We start from the raw sequence: 19552 nt of genomic DNA, 5'->3' as shown, positions 1-19552 counted from the left end.
ATATTTTGCAAAGATTTTATCTATCGATTTTATCAATCGATACCTTGACGACAATACGTATAAATAGGTAAATATGGAGGGATAGAAGAATTTGAATATGTCGTAATATGCAATTGGGCACGAGATTGTACGCAGAGGCTACACAGTAGCTACGTCAGGCGGATACGCGATTAACGGCCAAAGAGCGAGAGAACGCCCTCGTGAATCAGGACACGAGAGACAAGCAATTATAATAACTATCTTGCGCGGCATGGAGTAGGCATAAATATCATTCCACGGATCCCAGATAGGTAATGAGCCGTGCGAAACCGAGATGACAACTAGATCTGTCCCGCGGACATGGTTGCTGCCGCTGCACGTGACAAATAAACTCGAGCCAATAATAACATTCTCCTTTCAACTCTACTCTACTTTTCACGACCCGCTGTGTTCTCTCTCTCTCCATCGGCATATAGGCACGTGCAGCGTAGTTACCGAGTTATTCACAAGTTTATTTACAGTATGTGGGACGACTTGATTCGTACAAACAAAAATAAGAAAAATCCCTTTCTCGAAAATAGGGACATATCTCAGTTCTGCGCATCAGCCAATTCTCGAGAGATCTTTGCCGCGTTCGCTTGGCAAAATTAGAAATCCCAATACCTGGCGTCCGCAATACATTATCTCTCTTGCTCGCAGTGCGACGCGTAGCAAGCGAATTCAATCAGTTTCCGAGGCAGCTTGGGAGATCCTGTTGCGCCATGCGTACAGTGCCCCATGAAAATCATAAATCGCAAGGCACTTACCGATCCCAATCGAAAAACGGCCTATCGCGCCATAGCTGTTCCCTCTCACTCGCAGTACATGAATCATGCCTTTCGTACATCACACACCGACTCTCTCTCTCTTCTGCACATGCATATTCACACGTACACACAGGTGGGTTTATTATTAATCGCGAGGTCGCTGCTTATATACCTATTGCCGATGCTCGATTCGATCTTTTCTCATACACTAAGAGAAAGCCCCGTTCTAACGGACGGCGCTGGCAAGCCCTGCAAAGGAAAAGAAAAGACCGGCGAAGAGAGAAACACGACGAGGCACAGCTCTGATCGCAATAACCTTTTATCACTTATCTAATTAGTCGTTTCATTTAATTAGCGATCCGTAAAGGGGACCACATCTAATGCGCCTTCTTCGCCCGTCGCACGTGCAAGCCAAATGTATCTTTTACGCAAATTCCCGAGCATTCCTCGCACTGCCGCGCAAAGTCAACGTAGATCGAATGGTTAATTAATGCGCGGCGGCAGAAACTCCGACAAAACTCTCTCTCTCTCTCTCTCTCTCTCTCTCTCTCTCTCTCTCTCTCTCGTCTTGCTATAGCATTGTCTAATGAAAGTTTAACTAACCATGAATAGCCAATTACGACTTGGAATTACTCGTGTGTGCGTATGTGTGCGCGCGCTCGCGCGCGTGTGTACCCAAGATAATCATAAATGTTGATAATTTTTACAGTTAACGAGCAAATTGCCGAGAGACAAAGAGAAATATGCGAGTTGCTTATTACAAACCACATGTCTCTAATTGGCCAAGACAAACAATTTAACGATGAATCAAAGTAATGAATAATTTTTTGCGCGAACAGGGAGACTTATGTTTCTGTAATTCGCCGCGGCTCCGTTGCAATTAAGCGTATCCGCGAGCATTTTTGCGCCGAGGTTTATTAACAAATTCTGCGCCGTATATTTGCGCGGGGGAATCTCGCAATGGCAAAGTTTGCGCGTGCATCGCGCTCGAGAGTATAATTTTAATCGGCGCCCGGGATAAGCCCGAGCGTTGTAGCCGGACGAGCACGCGTTTGCAATTAGCCACTTTCTTATTTACTCAAGCGCGCGTCCGTGACTTTATGTGGCTGTCGATAGCGTAGCTGCGCACCAGCTCTGTTACGTCTGTGTACCTGCACCGAGCTAATAAGGGCACCAAGCTGATCTTCTTTTTCCTAATTTTCCAAGCCAAATAATCCAGAGAGGATCTTCGGTTTGCCAATTTTACCTTCATAAATGTCCTCTTCGCTTTTATTCGCGTCATCGTTTCACCAATTTTACGGCAAATTTCTTTTCATTTTATCGAACTATACATTACGCATCTTTATTCTCTCTCTATCCTGGTTAATCTTACTTTCTATTGTGCATTTATTTTCTCGGAAATATTCATTTGTATCATATATAGCTTGTTCAAAATGCGACAAGTCCTTGGAAATATTTGATTAGAACTTACCTGGTTAGGCTCGGTAATAAATTTTCCAACGGTAATCACGCAGAGTGTCACCTCGCGCGTATTCTCGAGCTCTTCTGGCAGGCAGAAGAGAGCCTCGCTTACAAAGTACGGCTCTGGACAGGTCAGCCTGTAACGACAAAGTTAAGGGTAAAACAGATATTGAGCCTTGAAAACATTAATGCTAAAACGCGTTCGATTGAAATATGTATTACAAGTTTTGAGGCAAGAGCAATCTCCCTCTCTCTCTCTCTCTCTCTCTCTCGGCTGGCTGCTTATTATATGTGTTATGGGAAGAAAAACAGCTTTCGCTCTCCTTCAGGTCGCGCTTGCACTGCACGTACGTGACAGTCGCGCAAGCCTTATCCACTTTCTCATCTTTCATCTCTCGTGGTCAGTGCTCACTCGCGGGCTTGTAATGATACCCGCACGAACTGTCGTTACTGCCTTCCGCGGTAATAATATTAATGGTTTTTTTTTCAGAACTCATGCCTTCGACGACGACGCGGAGCAGACACGCTTTTCGCCACTTCCAATATTCCTAGCGAATGAGCTTAGAATAGAAAAACTAAGCGTCCAGTTGGCAAACAAAAAGATGCAAACGTGTGACGGAGTTTGATGTCGTGGCCCAATGACAGCTGTTGACAGCAGCAGCAAAGTCGACTCGAGCCGCGCGGTAAATGAACATCGCGTTATTAAATAGCGGACGAGTTTTATCGCCGACAAGCTGACATGGCATCTCATTCTCATCAGAATGTCGCCGTCATAAAAGTACATTTTCGAGGCTTTATTAGGGACGTTTTATGGGTTGACAATTCCTTCGCGAAGAGCAACTTTACGCACGCAATGCAGTCGTCGCGCATCCAATGTTTCTTTTTTTCGAAATTCGAAAGTCGGCTATCAGGGAGAGTGAGAGAGGTTGGGCGGGGGGGGGGGGGGGGGGGTGCTCGCGCGCGCAAAAGGTGCCGCGACGTCGTAAAACGAGCTACGCGCTCGGCCATCTAATGGCCCTCGTAAAATCGAAAAGGTTAAGAATAAATACGTAAATCACCGATGCTAATTAGCCTCGGCTGCGAGGCTCCCAACTGGTTTACAGTCGGCGTATGTCCTGTGTACGTATAAGTACATACACGAGAGCGCGCCTTCGTAGCGAGAGCTACAAGCCCGCGCAAGTATCTGCTTATACAGTGCGCACTACAACGCCGCGGCGCGCCAAATATATGTGCGCTCGGAGAAATCTTTGGCAGCTGTACGACTGCACGCAGCCGATGCTTTCTTCAATTAATAATACTTTTCAGGTGGGTATAATCGATCGATAAAGGCCTGCTTTTCCAGCGACTAATTGCACAATTTCAACAATACGCCTCTAAATAGCTTTCCCCTGGAGAATGCCACTCTTATCTCGCGGCGCTGGCGTGCAGCAATAATAGGCCTTCGACCGAAGCTTTCGAGGTATATCTCTTTTGCGCCTCTGTCCCGTAATGTTTAGACACGTGTTTATTGCAGCGCGCGTCCTCGTAATGGAAGGTTCTGCCTGCTTGCACGATTTTATTGAAAGACAAGGCGCACGGAGGCGCGCGCAGCCAGAGGACAAGCGACGTATTAACGATAATGACGTCGACGCTTTTTCTCCGCTTTATTGCAACAGCTCGGACGGGCAAAGCGCTCGCACGTAGAGGCATCACCCGCTAACTCAATGATTACGAAAGGAGCGCGCGGGCTGCGCTGTGCTCTCGGTCCGCGTCCGCGCGGGTGATGATTGATGCCCCCGCCGCGAGCACACGGCTTTTCCTAAAACGCCTCGCGCTGCGGCCGGCGAAGTCGTCGAGACTGCTTTTTCTTGCCGCCGTGGCTCTTGTTGTTCGATTGCACGGCTATCGGGGCAGCGACTGTGGCCAAGTTAGCCGAGCGCGCTGCACGCACTTCTGCAACTGGTTCTTGCGCCGCTAACCGAGCGTGGCGAATAACAATTCTGCTCGCTTCAGTGAAACGCGCAGCGCTGCCGCACGCTCGCCACCACGCCGGCCTCTTCTTTGAACCTGACCAGATAGCAAATACGCGCCTTTAAGCGGCCGAGCTATTCCGCGAAATCGATTCGTCCGCGAGGCAGGCTGGCTACACACTTGCCTGCCAGCGATGCCGTCTGCCTGCTGCCGGCAGTCTAGTCGCGGAAAACGACTATACCGGACAAAACCCACGCGCGTCGCATCGGCTGGCCAGCGTGAGATCCGTGCAGCCCCTGTCGGCAGCATCCTCGGCGAGGCAGTCACGACGAAAGGTGGCCAACAGAAATGAAGGTGGAACGGAAAAGAGAGAAAGAAAGCGGGGCCGAAGGGGCCGAAGGGGCCGAAGGGGCCGAAGGGGCCGATTGATCCGTTAAGACAACACGGCGCGGTGTCTCTGTTGAAAACCGAGGGGTTCGTTGGCTCGGACAGTTCGACCGGCCGGCCACTCGAACGAAATTCACGCGAGAGCTGATGGGCTGCACGCGAGAGCGCTCGTTGCACCTGTAATGAAATCAATTTGGCAAATGGACGCAAGGGACGACAGGCGTCGAAAGGACGGAGAGAAAAAAAAAAAAACGCGCGCGCACGAGAGACACACCCTCGCGCGCTCGCGAGCTTCACGCCGCAACGCGCGGCCAATGACTCGCCCGAAAAAAATAATTCAGTCACGCTTGCACACGCGCGCCGGCTATTCCGGAACTCGCAGCCGCGACGACGCCCAGTCGACGAAATAAGAGGCAAATTGATTGCACCACTCGCCGCTGGACTTAATGTATCGCGTAATCGTGTTGGCTTTGTGGACCGCGGCACGGAACCCTGACGCGTCGATGCAAATCCGTTGGCTTTGCCAAACCTCCCAACTGATAATCACCTGTTGAGAAGAAGCCATTACCGCAGCCTCGTTAGCGACGTACACTCGGTTTTCTATTAAATCGAGTACTTTGATCAAGCAGATTGGAATAACGAAATACATTTGAAAGATCCCAAGGACGACGATGAATTAACGAAGATAACGGTGAGTGGCTGTAACGATTTGTTATTCTGAAAATCACGCGAGCTCCGAGAGAGCGAGAGAGGAAGAACGGCTGTGGAGAAGATGAGACGAAAAATGAGAGGAAAAATGGGCGAGGTTGGTCGCGACGCGAGAGGCCCTCGAGTCGACTCATTAACCATCCGGGCTGGTTATTTATGCAAACTACGAGCAACACAAGTCCGCTTATGCAACATTCTCACGAATAAACGCCGCTGCGAGAAAAGAGCATAGCTCTCGAGTCTTGGCCTGCGCCTATGTATACCCGTTCGGTGACTTTAAGCCGTAAAAGCCTGCTCTACACGTGTTTCACCTTCTCTTCCGCTTCTACTCCTTCTCCTCTCCTCTATACTTCTTTCCTTTCCAAGTTCAAACCCAAGGACTTGGCTTGCTCGACCGGAAGTTGCCACTCGGTTTTTCGTTTTTACGCTCTTCGACAGCTCTGCAAAAGGATCGCACGTAAAAACTTGAATTATTCCGAGTCATTGTACTATTCATGAGACTGGCATGTGTCCTCTTCCCTTCCAAATGTACTGTATACGTTTAAGAATATTGCGCGTAAAATCCAATCCACATCAGAAGCACGCACGTGACGACGAGAGCAATTTTGAAAAAAAAGTCCGTCTGTATTTTCGAGTTTCACAGTTACACGTTAAACGGCGCAGGAGGCAGTCCACCAATCGATAGAGTGGAAGCAAAAGAGAGCTTTTGCAGAGGTTTGTATTTGGGCAGAACGGCGCGCAGCTCAACCGAAGCTCAACTGGAGCGCGCGCCGAGCAGGGAAGCGTAAGCAAATGCAGGCCGGCGAGACTCGATAAAGAGAAACGGTAATGCAGCGCGATAACGCACCATCGACCGTATCGTGCGCGACCGGCAGCAGCATTCGCGACGACGATCTCGCTCATTGTGCCGTACAGCCGTCTGCTCTTCTCGAGTGCACTCGCTGTCCCACGTGCCGTCGCGGCTCGAGTACGCCTGCGTGCTCGCCAGTAGCGACCTAGACTATGATTAGCGTCGGAATACCGCAAGCGACCGATACCAAGCGCACTCCGAAAGCTTTCCGCGCGCGTAGCTGAGATTTTGAAAGCCACTCAATGTGGCTCTGCACTTTTCCCAGTCGCGCTCCGCACCAGTTTCTGGCGTTCCTTTGTTCTAATCGCTTTGGCACTTCCCGCCGCGAGCAATGTCGTAGCGACCCAGCTACTTGTTCCTTGGCTTGCGCTGACAGTTTCATCGGCTTCCATTCAACTAAACTGTAGCTGATGCGCGACATCGATACAGATGATTACTTGATGAGTTTGCAATTGTTCCACGAGTATAATTTTAAGTGGGTAATCAAGAATTCGATTTAAAAGCAGCATCATAAAATTATTACACTTTTAATTAACGATGAAGTGAGTGAGCGGAGCTGTCTTGAAGTATGCGTATGCGAGTATAAGATCTTGAAATAGTACATGTGCTTTAATCAACCAATTATATGAGAACAGCTCTGCGAGAGCAGTTGAAGCCAAACGGACTGGTTTTCAGCGCATCCATATAGAGAATTGTCTCTATATTTCAAATTCCCCTTTGGACGAAAACAAGCAATTAAGTTATCTAAATATTTTTCACAATCATTCGCGCATCTATGTAGTAAAGTCATGACGCGAAGAACGGTCTTTCGGTGAATGGTTGAAAGTATCAAGTTAGAGATTCACACGCGTGGGCAGAAGGGATGAACGCTAACGATTGTGGCTATTATAATTTCCCGAGAAATGCATGTAAACACGCGCGAGCATGCACATCCATCATTCTGGCCTTGAGCTTTTGGCCCCATTGGAATTAGCAGCGAGCGTGTACGCGTACATGCTGGAGAAATGAGATATATGAGGCGTAGTCGGCGCTCATCAATCTGTCGGTGCTGCATTTCTCTGTCTCTCTCCCTCTCTTTCTCTTTCCGCAAACGACAAAAACCCCTCAAGTTAAAAGAGAAAAAACAAAACAAAAAGATAACGGTTATAAAACGTAAGTTCGATGTAAAGCTCAAGGGTGATATTTACTTTTTTTAAATGAACTTACTATAACGCATCGACAGCGTTATTCGTTTAAATCCGAGGTCGCCATCGTTAAAACAATACTTTAACGAATGAAATGAATTGAAGCAATGACTTTATCGATGTACATCGTGTTATTCGTTATTTTTTTTAAACTTTCATGAATAATATTGTTCCTTTAATTTGTTGTCGTTAAACATTTTGTTGTAACGGCAAGAAATTGGTGCTTCAACAAACCTACAATTGAAAACCACCAAAATAGCCTGTGCTCTGCCCTTTTTGATTCGATAGAACATAAAATTTCTTTTGGTTAGTTGGCACTAATTATTCGATCAGCGGCCAACGGTAACGAATAACGTTGTCGATGCATCACTTTGAAAATCGGTTAAAAAAGTTACCGAGTGCCCGAAGCTAAAGCTGGCCTCCGTTGACGTTGTAGTTGCGCTATTGCTGCTAGTGTTGTTTTCGTTGCCCCGGGAACGAGAACGTTTTTGTCGGCGCTCTGTGTGAGAAGCCGGTCATTAACATTATTTAAATGCGAAAAACGCCCTGAGGTTGACACGCCAGCGACTAACGAGTAGCGCACAAGAGTTACGATGTAGTCCTTTCTCTCTCTCATTCTTCGTTTTTTCCTCTCTTTCTCTCTTTCTCTCTCTCTCTCTCTCTCTCTCTCTCTCTCTTTCTTTTTCGTTGTCACGTGTTTTTGGTTTCACAAAGCGTGTCGACCAAGTCTTATTCATGTTATATCATGCAGCTCGCATAAACATCGCCTTATGGAGCGAAACTCGAACAAAAGAACTGAAAAAAGCCCCAAATTATCACTTAATTGATGAAAGCAATATAGCACAACTCCATTCATGCGTTGTTTACAGCATTTTTTCGTGAAAACTTTCATCTCGTTCCTTTCGCTGTTTTCTCCCCCTTATTAATCGTTTTCCCGTGGCCGGGCGGATGGGCAAGCGGAATCGAAAGAAAGTTGGACGAGCGAGCGAAAAATGTGCACGGCGAGCAAAGGAATTTTTCATTTTTCATTAAAGAAACGTCGCCCGAAAGGCCTTATACCGCGGCAGAGGCAGCCGCCCGGACAGCAGCAGCGACCCGGTTGCGCGTACGTATGAGAAAACTTGAGATATTAAAGTCGACGAAGTTGCCGGCTGACGTGTTTCGTATCCAACTTTGTTCGCGCAAGGCGAAAGAGAGAGGAATATTGCGCACCGGAGAAATTCATTTTTCACGTTTTTCTTCTACGCTGCTCTCGCTCGCGTGTCGTCTCTCTCTCTCCTTCCCGTCCTTCTCTTTCTGGCCGAGTCGAACGAATATCGCATAGAAGCAGCGGCAACAGCAGCGCCGCTAGCACAGATCGCCAACTCCTCTTTATTACGTTCCAAGCGAGCTCCAGTCTCTGGCTTCCTCTTGGCTTATCAGATTGCTTGGAGGGCAAAAGAGAGGAGCGCTCGAGGGAGAGAGAGAGAGAGAGAGCGGTAGCGGTCTGCAATTAAATCTAGCTCATAGCATTTCCCACTTACGTATAGATGTATACGCGTCTAGGGAGAGATGTGGGAGAGCGAGCGTCTTTATACGCTTGCGCACTCGGCACTCGCGCAAGTCTTGTTTATGTGTTTTTGTTAGCGGATATATTCACAGCTGTCGGCGCGTGGGCGATTTGTAACCTTTCTGCATAAATACGCGTGCGCGGTCCGCTTCTACGCTCGCTCGCTCCTCTGATCGGACTTATTGCTCAATAAAGTCTTATTCAGGATATCTGTCAGGCGAGAGCGCGCGCACGTTCCAGCGATCCTGCAAAATCGCCAGATCGAGCAATTTGCCACGCGCACGCTTTTCTCTGTTTTTTTTATTTTTTTTTTTTTCTTATTTCTTTTCGCAGCGGCGAATGCGCGCCGAGGCCAAGCTAAAGTGCACAGGCGTAGGCTTCTCCGATCTGGAACGAGTGTGCGTTGGCCTCCTACGCGCGCGCGCACACACTCGTCTTCAGTTTATCGGGCCATCGAAAATGAGACGCTGTTGATTCAGTTAGATAGATACCGTCGCTACGAGCCACGCAAACGAACACCGAGATGATGCTACGTACAGTTCGAGGATAGCTCGGCGATTTGCCGAAGAAAAAATAAAATAGCATCTGCAGCATGTATCACACATGGGAAATTGCTAGTTGAAAATAATCCCATAGTGCAGTCGATGATTTGACGGGAAAAATGCACATACGAGAAGAAAAGAGGAATTACAAAAGGAAAAAAGGCGGAATTCGCGGCAGGTAGGCCGGCAACGAACGGCCGAACGGCTGTGCTTGCTATAGGGAGAGCGGGAGATGAAGGAAACCAAAGACTTTTCAATGGTGTGGAGTCGCTCGACAAAGGCCTTTGGAAGGCTTAATCCTGCGCCGTCGATTTATACGTTATACACGCAACGGGATATGCGCGTCAAAGATAGAATTGCGCCACGGCATAGTCCAAGCGAGAGTTGGCCTTTAGTTGTATAGCGATGCGGTTTACGTCGCTCGCTCTCGCAGCGCGCTCTTTTTCTCTGCTAGCGCAGATGTTTTATGCATAATATACGCTCGCTCGGCCAGCGTAAGTGCGTCTGCATGCTCTGCACCGACTCTAACTTATCGCCGGCTATAACTTCCTCTCTCGCTCTCGCTTGCCCTCTTCCGCGGCGAGCCGAAGCCTTTTTCTTTCTCTCTCTCGCGCGCGTTGCACTGTAAATCGATTAAGCTGCCTTTTTATGCGCGCCGCACCGCGCAATCAGCTGCACCAATTCCACCGTCGTGGCGCAGCGTTTTCACGCAGACGCGTTCCCCGAGGCCGGGGCGGCGGTCCAATGTTTCCAGTCGACCGGCCTCTCAAAATATAATCCAAGATGACGCGAGCCGGATCGTCGTCGTCGTCGTCGTCGTCGTCGTCGTCGTCCCAGAGCGCAAGCTCTATGAATAATCCAGACAAATTGCGTGCACTTTGATTGTTTCGGTGGATGCGCTCGCGTCAGCCCAGGTCTGCTTTACATCGAGACCGGCAATATAAATAGCTCGATCGATCTGCCATGAATAAGCCGTCAATTATGCAGGAAGAATACGATCGCCTCCGCGAGCGATATTTTCTTCCCCAAAGTAGACCAGCGCGTATTTATACGTCTAGTCGCAAAAGTTCATTGGTACAGTCTTTATCTGGGCTATTTTCCTTTTCCGTCTTCAGTCGACACCAGCATTGTCCGCGTCAGTTTGGGTGTCTCGTTACGCGCGATACGCGGCGGTCTGGCATTTTGCGCGACGCTATAGGGGCAGAGGAGGGGGGGAGGGCACAGAGCTCAGGCCAACGACACGACACCCACGACGACGACGACGACGATGGACACATGCTCGGAGCGAGAGAGCTGATTTTCGACCGATGTGCGGAGACCGGATATAACGCGTGGCGTGCGAAACGCTCGCTGGCTCTGCCACATATCGCCAAGCTGCTGCCGCCGAGCGTACGACAGCAATCGTGTCAGCCCTTGATAATGCAGGCTGCGCTGCAGCCGCATAAAATAGCCGCATGGCACACGAGCCGCATAAAAACCTGCCAAGTTATTCCGAGAGACGAAGATAGACGTGTATACCTACGTCGATGCCGAGTTGTTGTAACATGCGCGCGCATCCATGCTCGGATTACAAAACGATTGTCCGACCGAACGCAGCTGTACCCACTGGCGATTTCACTGAACGATTTGCAATTAAGTGGCATTATTAAAACGACAAGAGCGCATTTTTCCACGTCATTCCGTTTATTATCATCATTTTATCTTGCATAAATTAAACTTCACCGTTTGCATGCTCGCAAATATAATCTATATGCCGTGAAAGAGTCGTTGTATTGCAATATGAATACACGCCCGTGTATCTATTTCGTTTCAGAAATCGAATAAATTTCAAGGAACTTTCGTATTTTTCCAACTCAGCTTACATAAAGTTCGAACTTCATTCACAACTCTATCGAAATCTTACGACTTCAGCTATTTTTTCTGAATAACATTTTATACGTGTAATAGGAATATACGGAATAAGCATATTACAATATTTTACCGGTCCATCACATTTAATAACAATGATAATTTAACATATCTAAGAATACAGAAACCACAAGGCATAATTTATTACGACTTTTGTGGAATCTCATTATAGTATTTAAAATATTGAAGAATTTTCTGAAGGAACATAGGGGATATACATCTTATATATTCTATGTAGAGAGATATATATTCTATTTCTGATTAATCTCTTCGTTATTTTCCAAATTTAAATAAACAAGAATTTTAAATGCATGTAAATTGAGTCGAAAGAACTTGATTCTGGTATTTTATGAAGTTATAATGTTTCGATGCAGATAAGAAGAAGATTGAAGAAAGAAGTTTTTTCTTCAATTCGAAAAATGTAACGGTATAATACGGAGAGTCAATAACCCTTTGAAAAGTCCTTGATCCCTACCGTTAAAACGGCATTCCATTCGTGTATGAGGCCCCTTCGACATATAGCCCAACGCACAACTATCAATTTAGAAAAAAACAAAACGCTAAGGACGAACGTATGCAGATAAGTATATGGCATCTGCGCGCGCAAGGAAACGCAAGTGGAGGGACTATGAGGAGGAGAGCGGGAGAGAGAGAGAGAGAGAGAGCAATGCCCGGTTTGTTGCTGGGGCCACCAATTACAGGACCTTTGTGCTGTTTAGATTGTGGCTCGAAATTCAGGAAGTCTTTTTCACGGGAATCATCCAGCGTATCTTTGCAAACCGATATTTTAGCGGGCATTGACACACAGCGCGCACCTCGTGTCGCTGCTGCAGTAATGAGCGTTTCGCATTGCAACGCGCAACGCATTCTGCCTCTTCCTTTGGTTCACTTATCTGCTCATGCTAAACTAAAATTTAGCCGGTTCTCATCGACTTCTGAAGTTCCACGCGTTTTTGCAATTGCAATCGCAACGCGAGAACATCGTTATTCTATTGTTATAAATAACTATGGCAATAGCGTAGACACTCGGTTGTACTCGTACACGATAAATTGATAAATTAAATACGTATCCGAAGGATTTCTTGTTGCAGCCGAAATTATTGCGTGAAAATATGTCGGCAGGCACGAATACGTATTTGTCGAAGGTTCATTTGCGGCGTGGTTTTCATGCTGACCTATATATAGCACGCAGCAGCAGCAGCAGCAGCAGCAGCAGCAGCAGCAGCAGCAGATTCCATTATAATGGGTCCTCTTTGAAAAGTAAAGCGTAAAAATCGAATGGCCGATCGACGTGCGCGCACGCCGCAGCGGCAGCCATTCAATGCTCGTTTTCAGCCAAACAATCATTACATTCGCAAGACCATTTATCGCTTCCTCTTACCTTTAACAGGCTCATCATTACAATTACAATGCGCTCGTGCGTGCGCGCGCGCGCGCGCGTGTGTGTGTGTGTGCACGCAGAAGCATATTTCAACTTATTTCGCTCGGACTCTCTTCGTTTATTCCTTTGTCTCTCTCTTTCTCTTTTTTGCATCATTTGTTTTGTGTGGTATAATTTTTTCTTCGATCCCTACGCACCTTTTGCTTTCCAAAATGATAACGTTGAAAATAATTGAAATATTTCTGTGTCTTCGTTTACATTTCAATGCCACACGAAAGTTCGTTCATCAAAACTTTATACGAATATTCGAAAAAGTGAGAAATAGACGTTACACGCGATTGTTTGATATACCTAAGGCAATTAGTCAGGTTGTTTCTAGCAACTCACCTAATTGATTAAACTACAATGCCACTATCTGAATTATACGCGTGTTAAGTGATGTGTACAATCACGTTAATTTGATTGGGGAAAGGTAGTAAATGTTTAATGAACTCATTGGATGCGAGTGTGTTTTTTACGTTAAATGAAAGTGCGAAGCAAGCAGATGCATGACTGGAAACCGAATTTGAAGATTATGAGATCGGAGAGGCATTGTGCCGAGATGTCAGGAAACATGGTAAGAAGGCATTCGAGAAGGTGTGTTATTGTTGGTAGAAAAAGGTGGAGAATCGGCTTTTCTAAGTCATGAAAGATGTTCCGTTAAGCGCTTGCAGACAGGTTGTATCTGCATCGATCCATTATTAACATTTCATAAATCCGGGCAACTCATCAAGACCCTTAAAAGCCATGTAACTTAATCTACTGGAGTGAGCGTTTGCGAGCGGTAAAAGTATAGGAAGACGAAGAAAAAACTGTCCCCATAGACGCCGAGGAGGAGAGTGGAGGCCTGTTTGCTGGGCGAGTTATCTGTCGAGACAAGCGGCTTACAAGCTGCTTTATGCGATCGCACGGAGAGCGGATAAATTGGCCGTTTTCACGCGAATATTAAGAGAGAACAGCGTACACGATTTCGCGTGGCGGCAGCCCTCCAACTGTTCTCACGCGTGCAGTATCGGAGGCAAAAGGTTGTGTGCGGGACACAACCAACCTGAGCGGACGAGCGAGAGGCTGCCTGCGGTAACTATGCAGCAGCGGCAGTCTCTCTCCCTCCTGTTGCAGCAGCAGCAGCAGCAGCAGCAGCAGCAGTAGCAGCAGCAGCAGCAGCAGCAGCAGCAGCAGCCTCCTCTCTCGAGAGACCCGGCTAATGAACACAAAACATGTCAACAGCCGTGGGAAGCTGGCGCACGGAACCCCACGCTCGCGCGCTCTCTCTCTCTCTCTCTCTCTCGGAGAGAATACCGCGAGACGCACTGATACGTTGTGGCTTCTGTTTCGATATTAAGCCGTTGCTGCGCTTGGGTCTTGCTGAAAGAGCCTGCAGGAAACGAAAGAAGCATATTGAAAAAAGAGAAGGATTGACGTATGGCTGATCATAATGGAGTTGGTTCAGCGTGCGCGAGCTGCCTTTCCTCAAACGGTCAAGTCAAATTTAATTGGACACGGTGAAAGGGACACACGCGGCCGCGCGCGAGCGTGCGCCCACAAAAGCCCGCGAGAGTCGCCAGCTATTTATCTGTGCCAGCGCGAATTGATGCCCGAAGGCGCTGCCCTCCCCTCCCCACACCCTCCTCTCTCACTCTTTCGCGATCCGCGCACACGCCTGCGAACAAAGGGTGGAATTACACTGCGACTTTATGCTCTTACAAAAGTGTATGTCTCCATAAAGCCGCGACGATAAGCCCGCATGCACTAAAACTTTAGACGCACTCTCTTTCTTCCAGCACCAACCATATCGGCCCTCTCTCTCTCTCTCTCCCTCTCCCCCTCGTGCTCCGCGCGAAAAATGGAGAGAGAAAGCTACAGCGGACAGCCGGGCTTTCGACTAAACCAAAACATCGGCCTTTATTTTCCCTCCTCTTTTTATAAACTAGCGTGAATCTAGCGTGCAAACCGTTGCGAAGGACGTTTCGCGCGAAAAACGCAAAACAAGAAAAGTCATCGGTACCTTGAGTTTGTCGCTGCGACTGTTACTGGAGCTCGTTAGCGAGCGGGAAAAAATGATCGTAGATCGTAGCGATTGCATAGCGATGAGCTGAAATGTGGCGGTATGCAGGAGAAGGAGGTTTCTTTTCGTCGGGAAAACGGCAAAAAGCATTTGGATTGATCAAGGGAATCGATGTTGTTTGGCCGCGCGCGCGACTCCTCCATAAGTTTGCGCTGCTGGGGATTGCGAGAAACAGGTTGTTTGCCTAGCATTTGCCGCGTGGCGGCGGCGCAACAGTCAGAAAAGATTGACTCTCGGTATCTACGTAATTGTGCCATAAATTAAAGTCTGAAAGAGCTCACTCGCACTTCTCTCGGGGCACGGAGACGAATCTTCGAATGCGAAGGAGTATCCTAGCCGAGCTGCGAAAATAGCTGCGGGATATCGGCTGTTCGCTAGATCGAGAACACTCCGCGCGCTCTCTTTCGACAAGCGACCGAGCAGCCGCAAGTGCATCGGCGCTCCAAGGGAATCGGCTCCGCGCGTAATCTATTAAGGGGCCATTAATTCCCGCAGCACGTGCGCCTTTTGCCGCGTTCTCGACACTTGGCGGCGCGCGCGTTTTGCAACGCGCAGAGCCACGCAGCGCCAGCGCGATCGCGCGCGGTTTCGCAATCCGCGCGGCGCGCACGTAACCTCGCCGCTCTCTCGGCCAGACACGCGTGTCTGCCCGCTTTCGTTCGAATCTAGTCGTCCTCCCGACGACTTTTCCGCGCGATTGCTCACTCGCTGCGACCGCGCGCGCGTCCAACCTCTGCCGACGACGTTACGCGCGTTTGCTGAATTTTCATCGAGTCTCGCGTGTCATTCCAATAACTCAGCCTCGGATGTCTAACGCTAATTTAGATGTGAGTGTGTAAGTCGATAGCGATTGCTGCTGCCGGCTGCTAGCTGCCTGTAGCTTATTTACAGATGTTCCGCGAGTGATTCGAGCATGTGCATGGAGCGCAACACGGGCTCGAGTAATCAGAGCTCGATGTGCTGGCTACAAATTGAAACACATTTTAACACGTTTTACCACTCGACGCCTTCCCTTTCTATCCGAATAGGTGCGCATCGAGTCTCTTTTCGATGGCTATGCCCGTGTAACGTTGCCCTGCTCTCCGCGCGTCCAGCGGGCGACTTTCGCGAGGTCCGCTTTTACGAAATCGATCGCGCTGCAGTCGGACGATCTGGCGCGTCCGCGTGACGTTGATCGATGGTTGTTGCGCCGGGTCTAAAATTGCCACGGGCGAAATTGCGGCTCTTTAAATTTGAGGAAGCAAGAGAAAACGAAGGAAGCAAGCAGCCGGGCGAGGAGGAAGCGCTCTCGCGAGCGAAGCGAGAGCCAATCTGATATTTTCCGAGAAGCGTCATTAGGCCGCTGGAGGCTCGCTCTCTTTCTCTCTCTCTCTCTCTCTCTCTCTCTCTCTCTCTCTCTCTCTCGCGGGGATCACGTCATTCTGTCTTAATGGTGAAGAAATCGAATTTCATGGAATTTCAAGGCGCCATTATATAGCCAGGCTAATAAAGATCCCGTTGATGCGCCGTGACGCACGGCGCGCAGCTCGCGACCGATGATAAATATGACTATACCATAAAGCTCGGCCGTGTACGCGCGCAGGACCTCATCATCGCATTAGACGCCTTTATAAATGTGTATGCTCTTGCGACACGCGCGCGCTCGTCCTCGGCGGACGTTATTATTGCCGAGGCATCTGGACCGCATGCTAATTAAATCATCGGCTCTGTTCTTGGATTATCTGCCGCAACGCCACCTGTCGTTATGATTAACGAGACAATAAAGCCACGATGACCGCGAGCGCAAAGCAGCACGAGCTTTCAAAATGTTGTTGTCGAGGTAGAAAATAAGGCTTTTAGTTTTTACGCGCGAGATAAGCGGATAAGAAAAGGAGAGTCGGAAGACGCATTTATCCAGTTCTTGTTTCAGCGTAGCATAATAGCCTGCACCGCGAGTAAGCTCAACATAGTTCTGTTCTTCTTCTTCCTCCTCCTCCTCCTCCTCCTCCTCCTCCTCCTCCTTCTCCTCTACTTCTTCTTCTTCTTCTTCTTCTTCTTCTTCCTCGTCTTTTTCTTCGTCTTCTTTCAGGCCCAAGTGTATTAATCAGGCAGAATCCGGTGAGATGGCTGCCGTGGCTTATCTTTCATGCACCGCCGAGCAAAGTGTATTGGCGCTGCTCATTGAAGACTCTTTTTCTCCGTCTCTCCGCCGCGGTATCTACACGGCGCTCGACGTGAGTCTATTTCTAGTCCTAGTAAGGTCAGCGCGATTGGCAGAGTTGATAAGGGCGCAATGGGGGGAAAAGGGAAGGGGGGGGGCTTATTAGGAGAGAAGCCTACAAATGCACGACACGTATACGCTTTCGCTATCTCCTTGATTTGTCTGTCTCTCTATGAACCGTTTCGATCTCTTTGTTCGTTGCGACAGAACCGTGCTGGCTTTGTTTGCTGTTTCGGACGGCGGATGAAAATGCATCGAGCGAGAGGTTGATGCTTCGATACTCTGGCGCGCCATCGATTCGAGGGAGCGACGAATAATTTTGCGGTCGCGGTGACGCGAAAGCCCACGACTGCGTTGGAGACTCGCACCCGCGGATTCTTTGCGGATAAAGCACCGCTATCCGAAGCTTATTTATGCACTTGGATTATCGTCCGCTGCTAAAATTTATCGCAAACCACGCGTAAAACATGTCCCACTGGCGAAAGCCGCGCAAACGAGCTTTCCATTTTCGTCCTATTATCCAGAAGATATACGAACGAAAGAGAGGAGACGTGCACCGGAGCTGGTGATTCTTCCCTGCGAGCGAGGCGATGAGATCACGAGCCGCTTGGCACTTGACCTCCCCGCTGCTTTTCATAATACGGTCAATTACGGCTTGCCACGCTATCTCTGCGGAATTCGCGCCTTTTGCGCATCTGAATAGATATCCTTGTGAAGCTGCCGTACGTGGCATGTGCGAAGCAATACAAGCTTTGACTCACTCACTGCCGAGTGCCACGCGCGTCATCTCTTTGTGCGCGCAGCTAGGAGATACTTTTTGTCCTGTTGTTCGATGACTGCTGAATGGCTCGCGTTCAATTTATAGCGCGTTCTCCGCTAAAAAAAGTCACTGTTCGAAAGATCCCAAAGCGTTGCGATTGCGAGAGGCGAACTGCTGGTGACGCAACCGAAGAGTATCCGAGCAAACGAGCCGTGGGAGCAGAATATGATTGTTTGTAATAGGCTGCTCGAGCTTAATCATTATTTCGAGCGAAAAAAAATGGGATTCGCTCACGACGTAGTCGGCTTGCAGGCGCGGACCAAAAGCGCCGCGTGCAGCTAACGGAAAGCAGGCGGAGGATAGGCAGCGAGGGAGGAGAGAGCGCGGGGCATTACGAACATACGAATAACTATAATAACCTTGGGAAATCGTTTGGAGCTCGGGCATATCGCTAAAAATAGATTTGCGAAATTTCAGCGAGGATGCGGTGGATGTCGTGTGGCGTCGTAAGCGCGACCACAAGCCCCGGCGCGAGACGTGACTGCGCGATAATCGAATCGAGAAAAGTCGAGGCGAGCTGCTCTAACGTACGACAAGCATTACGCGAACGACGGCGACGGTGGCTAAGAATAATCCGCGCGAGTCCTATGAAGACGTACGACGTGCCGGGAAAATGGCAGCGCCTACGCGAGCCGCGGCCCGTGTAACGGGCGCGGGATACCGTGGAAAAAGAAAATTGCTCGCGCTAGGCGCGATGGGCGTGTGTGAGCGTGTGCGCGCGCGCGCGCGCGCACGTGAACGTGTGTGTCTACGCGAGGCCGAAGGAGAGTCCCCGCGCGGCCGCTAACGGTTCGCGCAACGGCTATCTACCAAAGTAAAACGACCCGCCAACCTCTACTTAAGTATCTTTTCGTTTGAGACCCGAGCACAGGAGAACCACATTAGCTGAGCGCGCGCTCGGGCACCTGCGAGCATGCCGGATTGACGCTTATTGACGCCACGGCCAACTCGGTTATTAACTACACGGCCGAATATCAACGATCGGCGTCCTCCTCCTCCTCCTCCTTCTCTCTTTTCTCCTTCTTTTTCCTTGCCCCGCTCTTATCTCGTCTATGCGCCGGTCGCCGCTCTCGCGTTCCACCGATGAAAATGATCCTCGGCGCCCGCCTATCGCTGCGGATCGTAACGTTTTCCTCTCTACTCTGGTTTGTCTCGGTGGTCTCGGGCACGCGGACCATCGTACCTGCCGTACGCCGCGTGCCACTCGCTACTTTGTCAATTTATTAAATCTACGAGCTCATCAATTGCCAAGATGTAAAATGATCGTTAAACTTATTTGGCAACAAAGTCTATATGTATATTGCCAGGCGGAGAGCGGCTTTTAACGAGCGGCAGCCCTTATCTGCGCTCGGATCATTGAGCGCAACTGTATAAATATGCTCGGTCTGCACGTACACAGACACACCGCGGGAGAGTCGAACTATTAAATTTTACGAGATGAAATATATTCTGATGATGCCGGGCTGTTAACACGTTCCAATATTTCTTCGGTTTTTTTCTGGTTCGAAGGCACGAGACACATCAACCGAGATTGTACAAGGTAGATAGGCGCTGTTCCGCGTGCTGGCTTCAATGTCGCCGGGACAGGAGTGCGGCGAAACGGCGCCGAGCGCGCAAACAAAGAGCGTCGCGTCGGCGAGTGAGACACGCGGGGAGCGTCGCGGAGGCCCAGCGAACAGCGTAACACAGTGAGTGCGAGAGGGGGCGCGAGGCGTCAACGGGT

The 19552-nt window shown here is 49.1% G+C and overlaps 1 protein-coding gene across 1 annotated transcript in view; it reads right to left on the bottom strand.

Annotated features, from left to right (window-relative positions):
- The window catches only part of LOC131665220 (UPF0489 protein C5orf22 homolog), a 349516-nt gene that overhangs the window by 195232 nt on the left and 134732 nt on the right, over window positions 1–19552 (bottom strand). The window contains exon 4 of the mRNA XM_058936965.1: window positions 2257–2383. Coding sequence (XP_058792948.1) covers window positions 2257–2383 — 127 coding nt within the window. The remainder of the gene's footprint in view (window positions 1–2256; window positions 2384–19552) is intronic.

Source organism: Phymastichus coffea, unplaced genomic scaffold (assembly GCF_024137745.1).
Source record: "Phymastichus coffea isolate CEN01 unplaced genomic scaffold, Cenicafe_Pcof_1.1 PCOF00048, whole genome shotgun sequence".
NCBI classification, from domain to species: Eukaryota; Metazoa; Arthropoda; class Insecta; order Hymenoptera; family Eulophidae; genus Phymastichus; species Phymastichus coffea.
The sequence above is the reverse complement of the archived record's forward strand: the minus strand, read 5'-3'. Positions and strand labels throughout refer to the sequence as shown.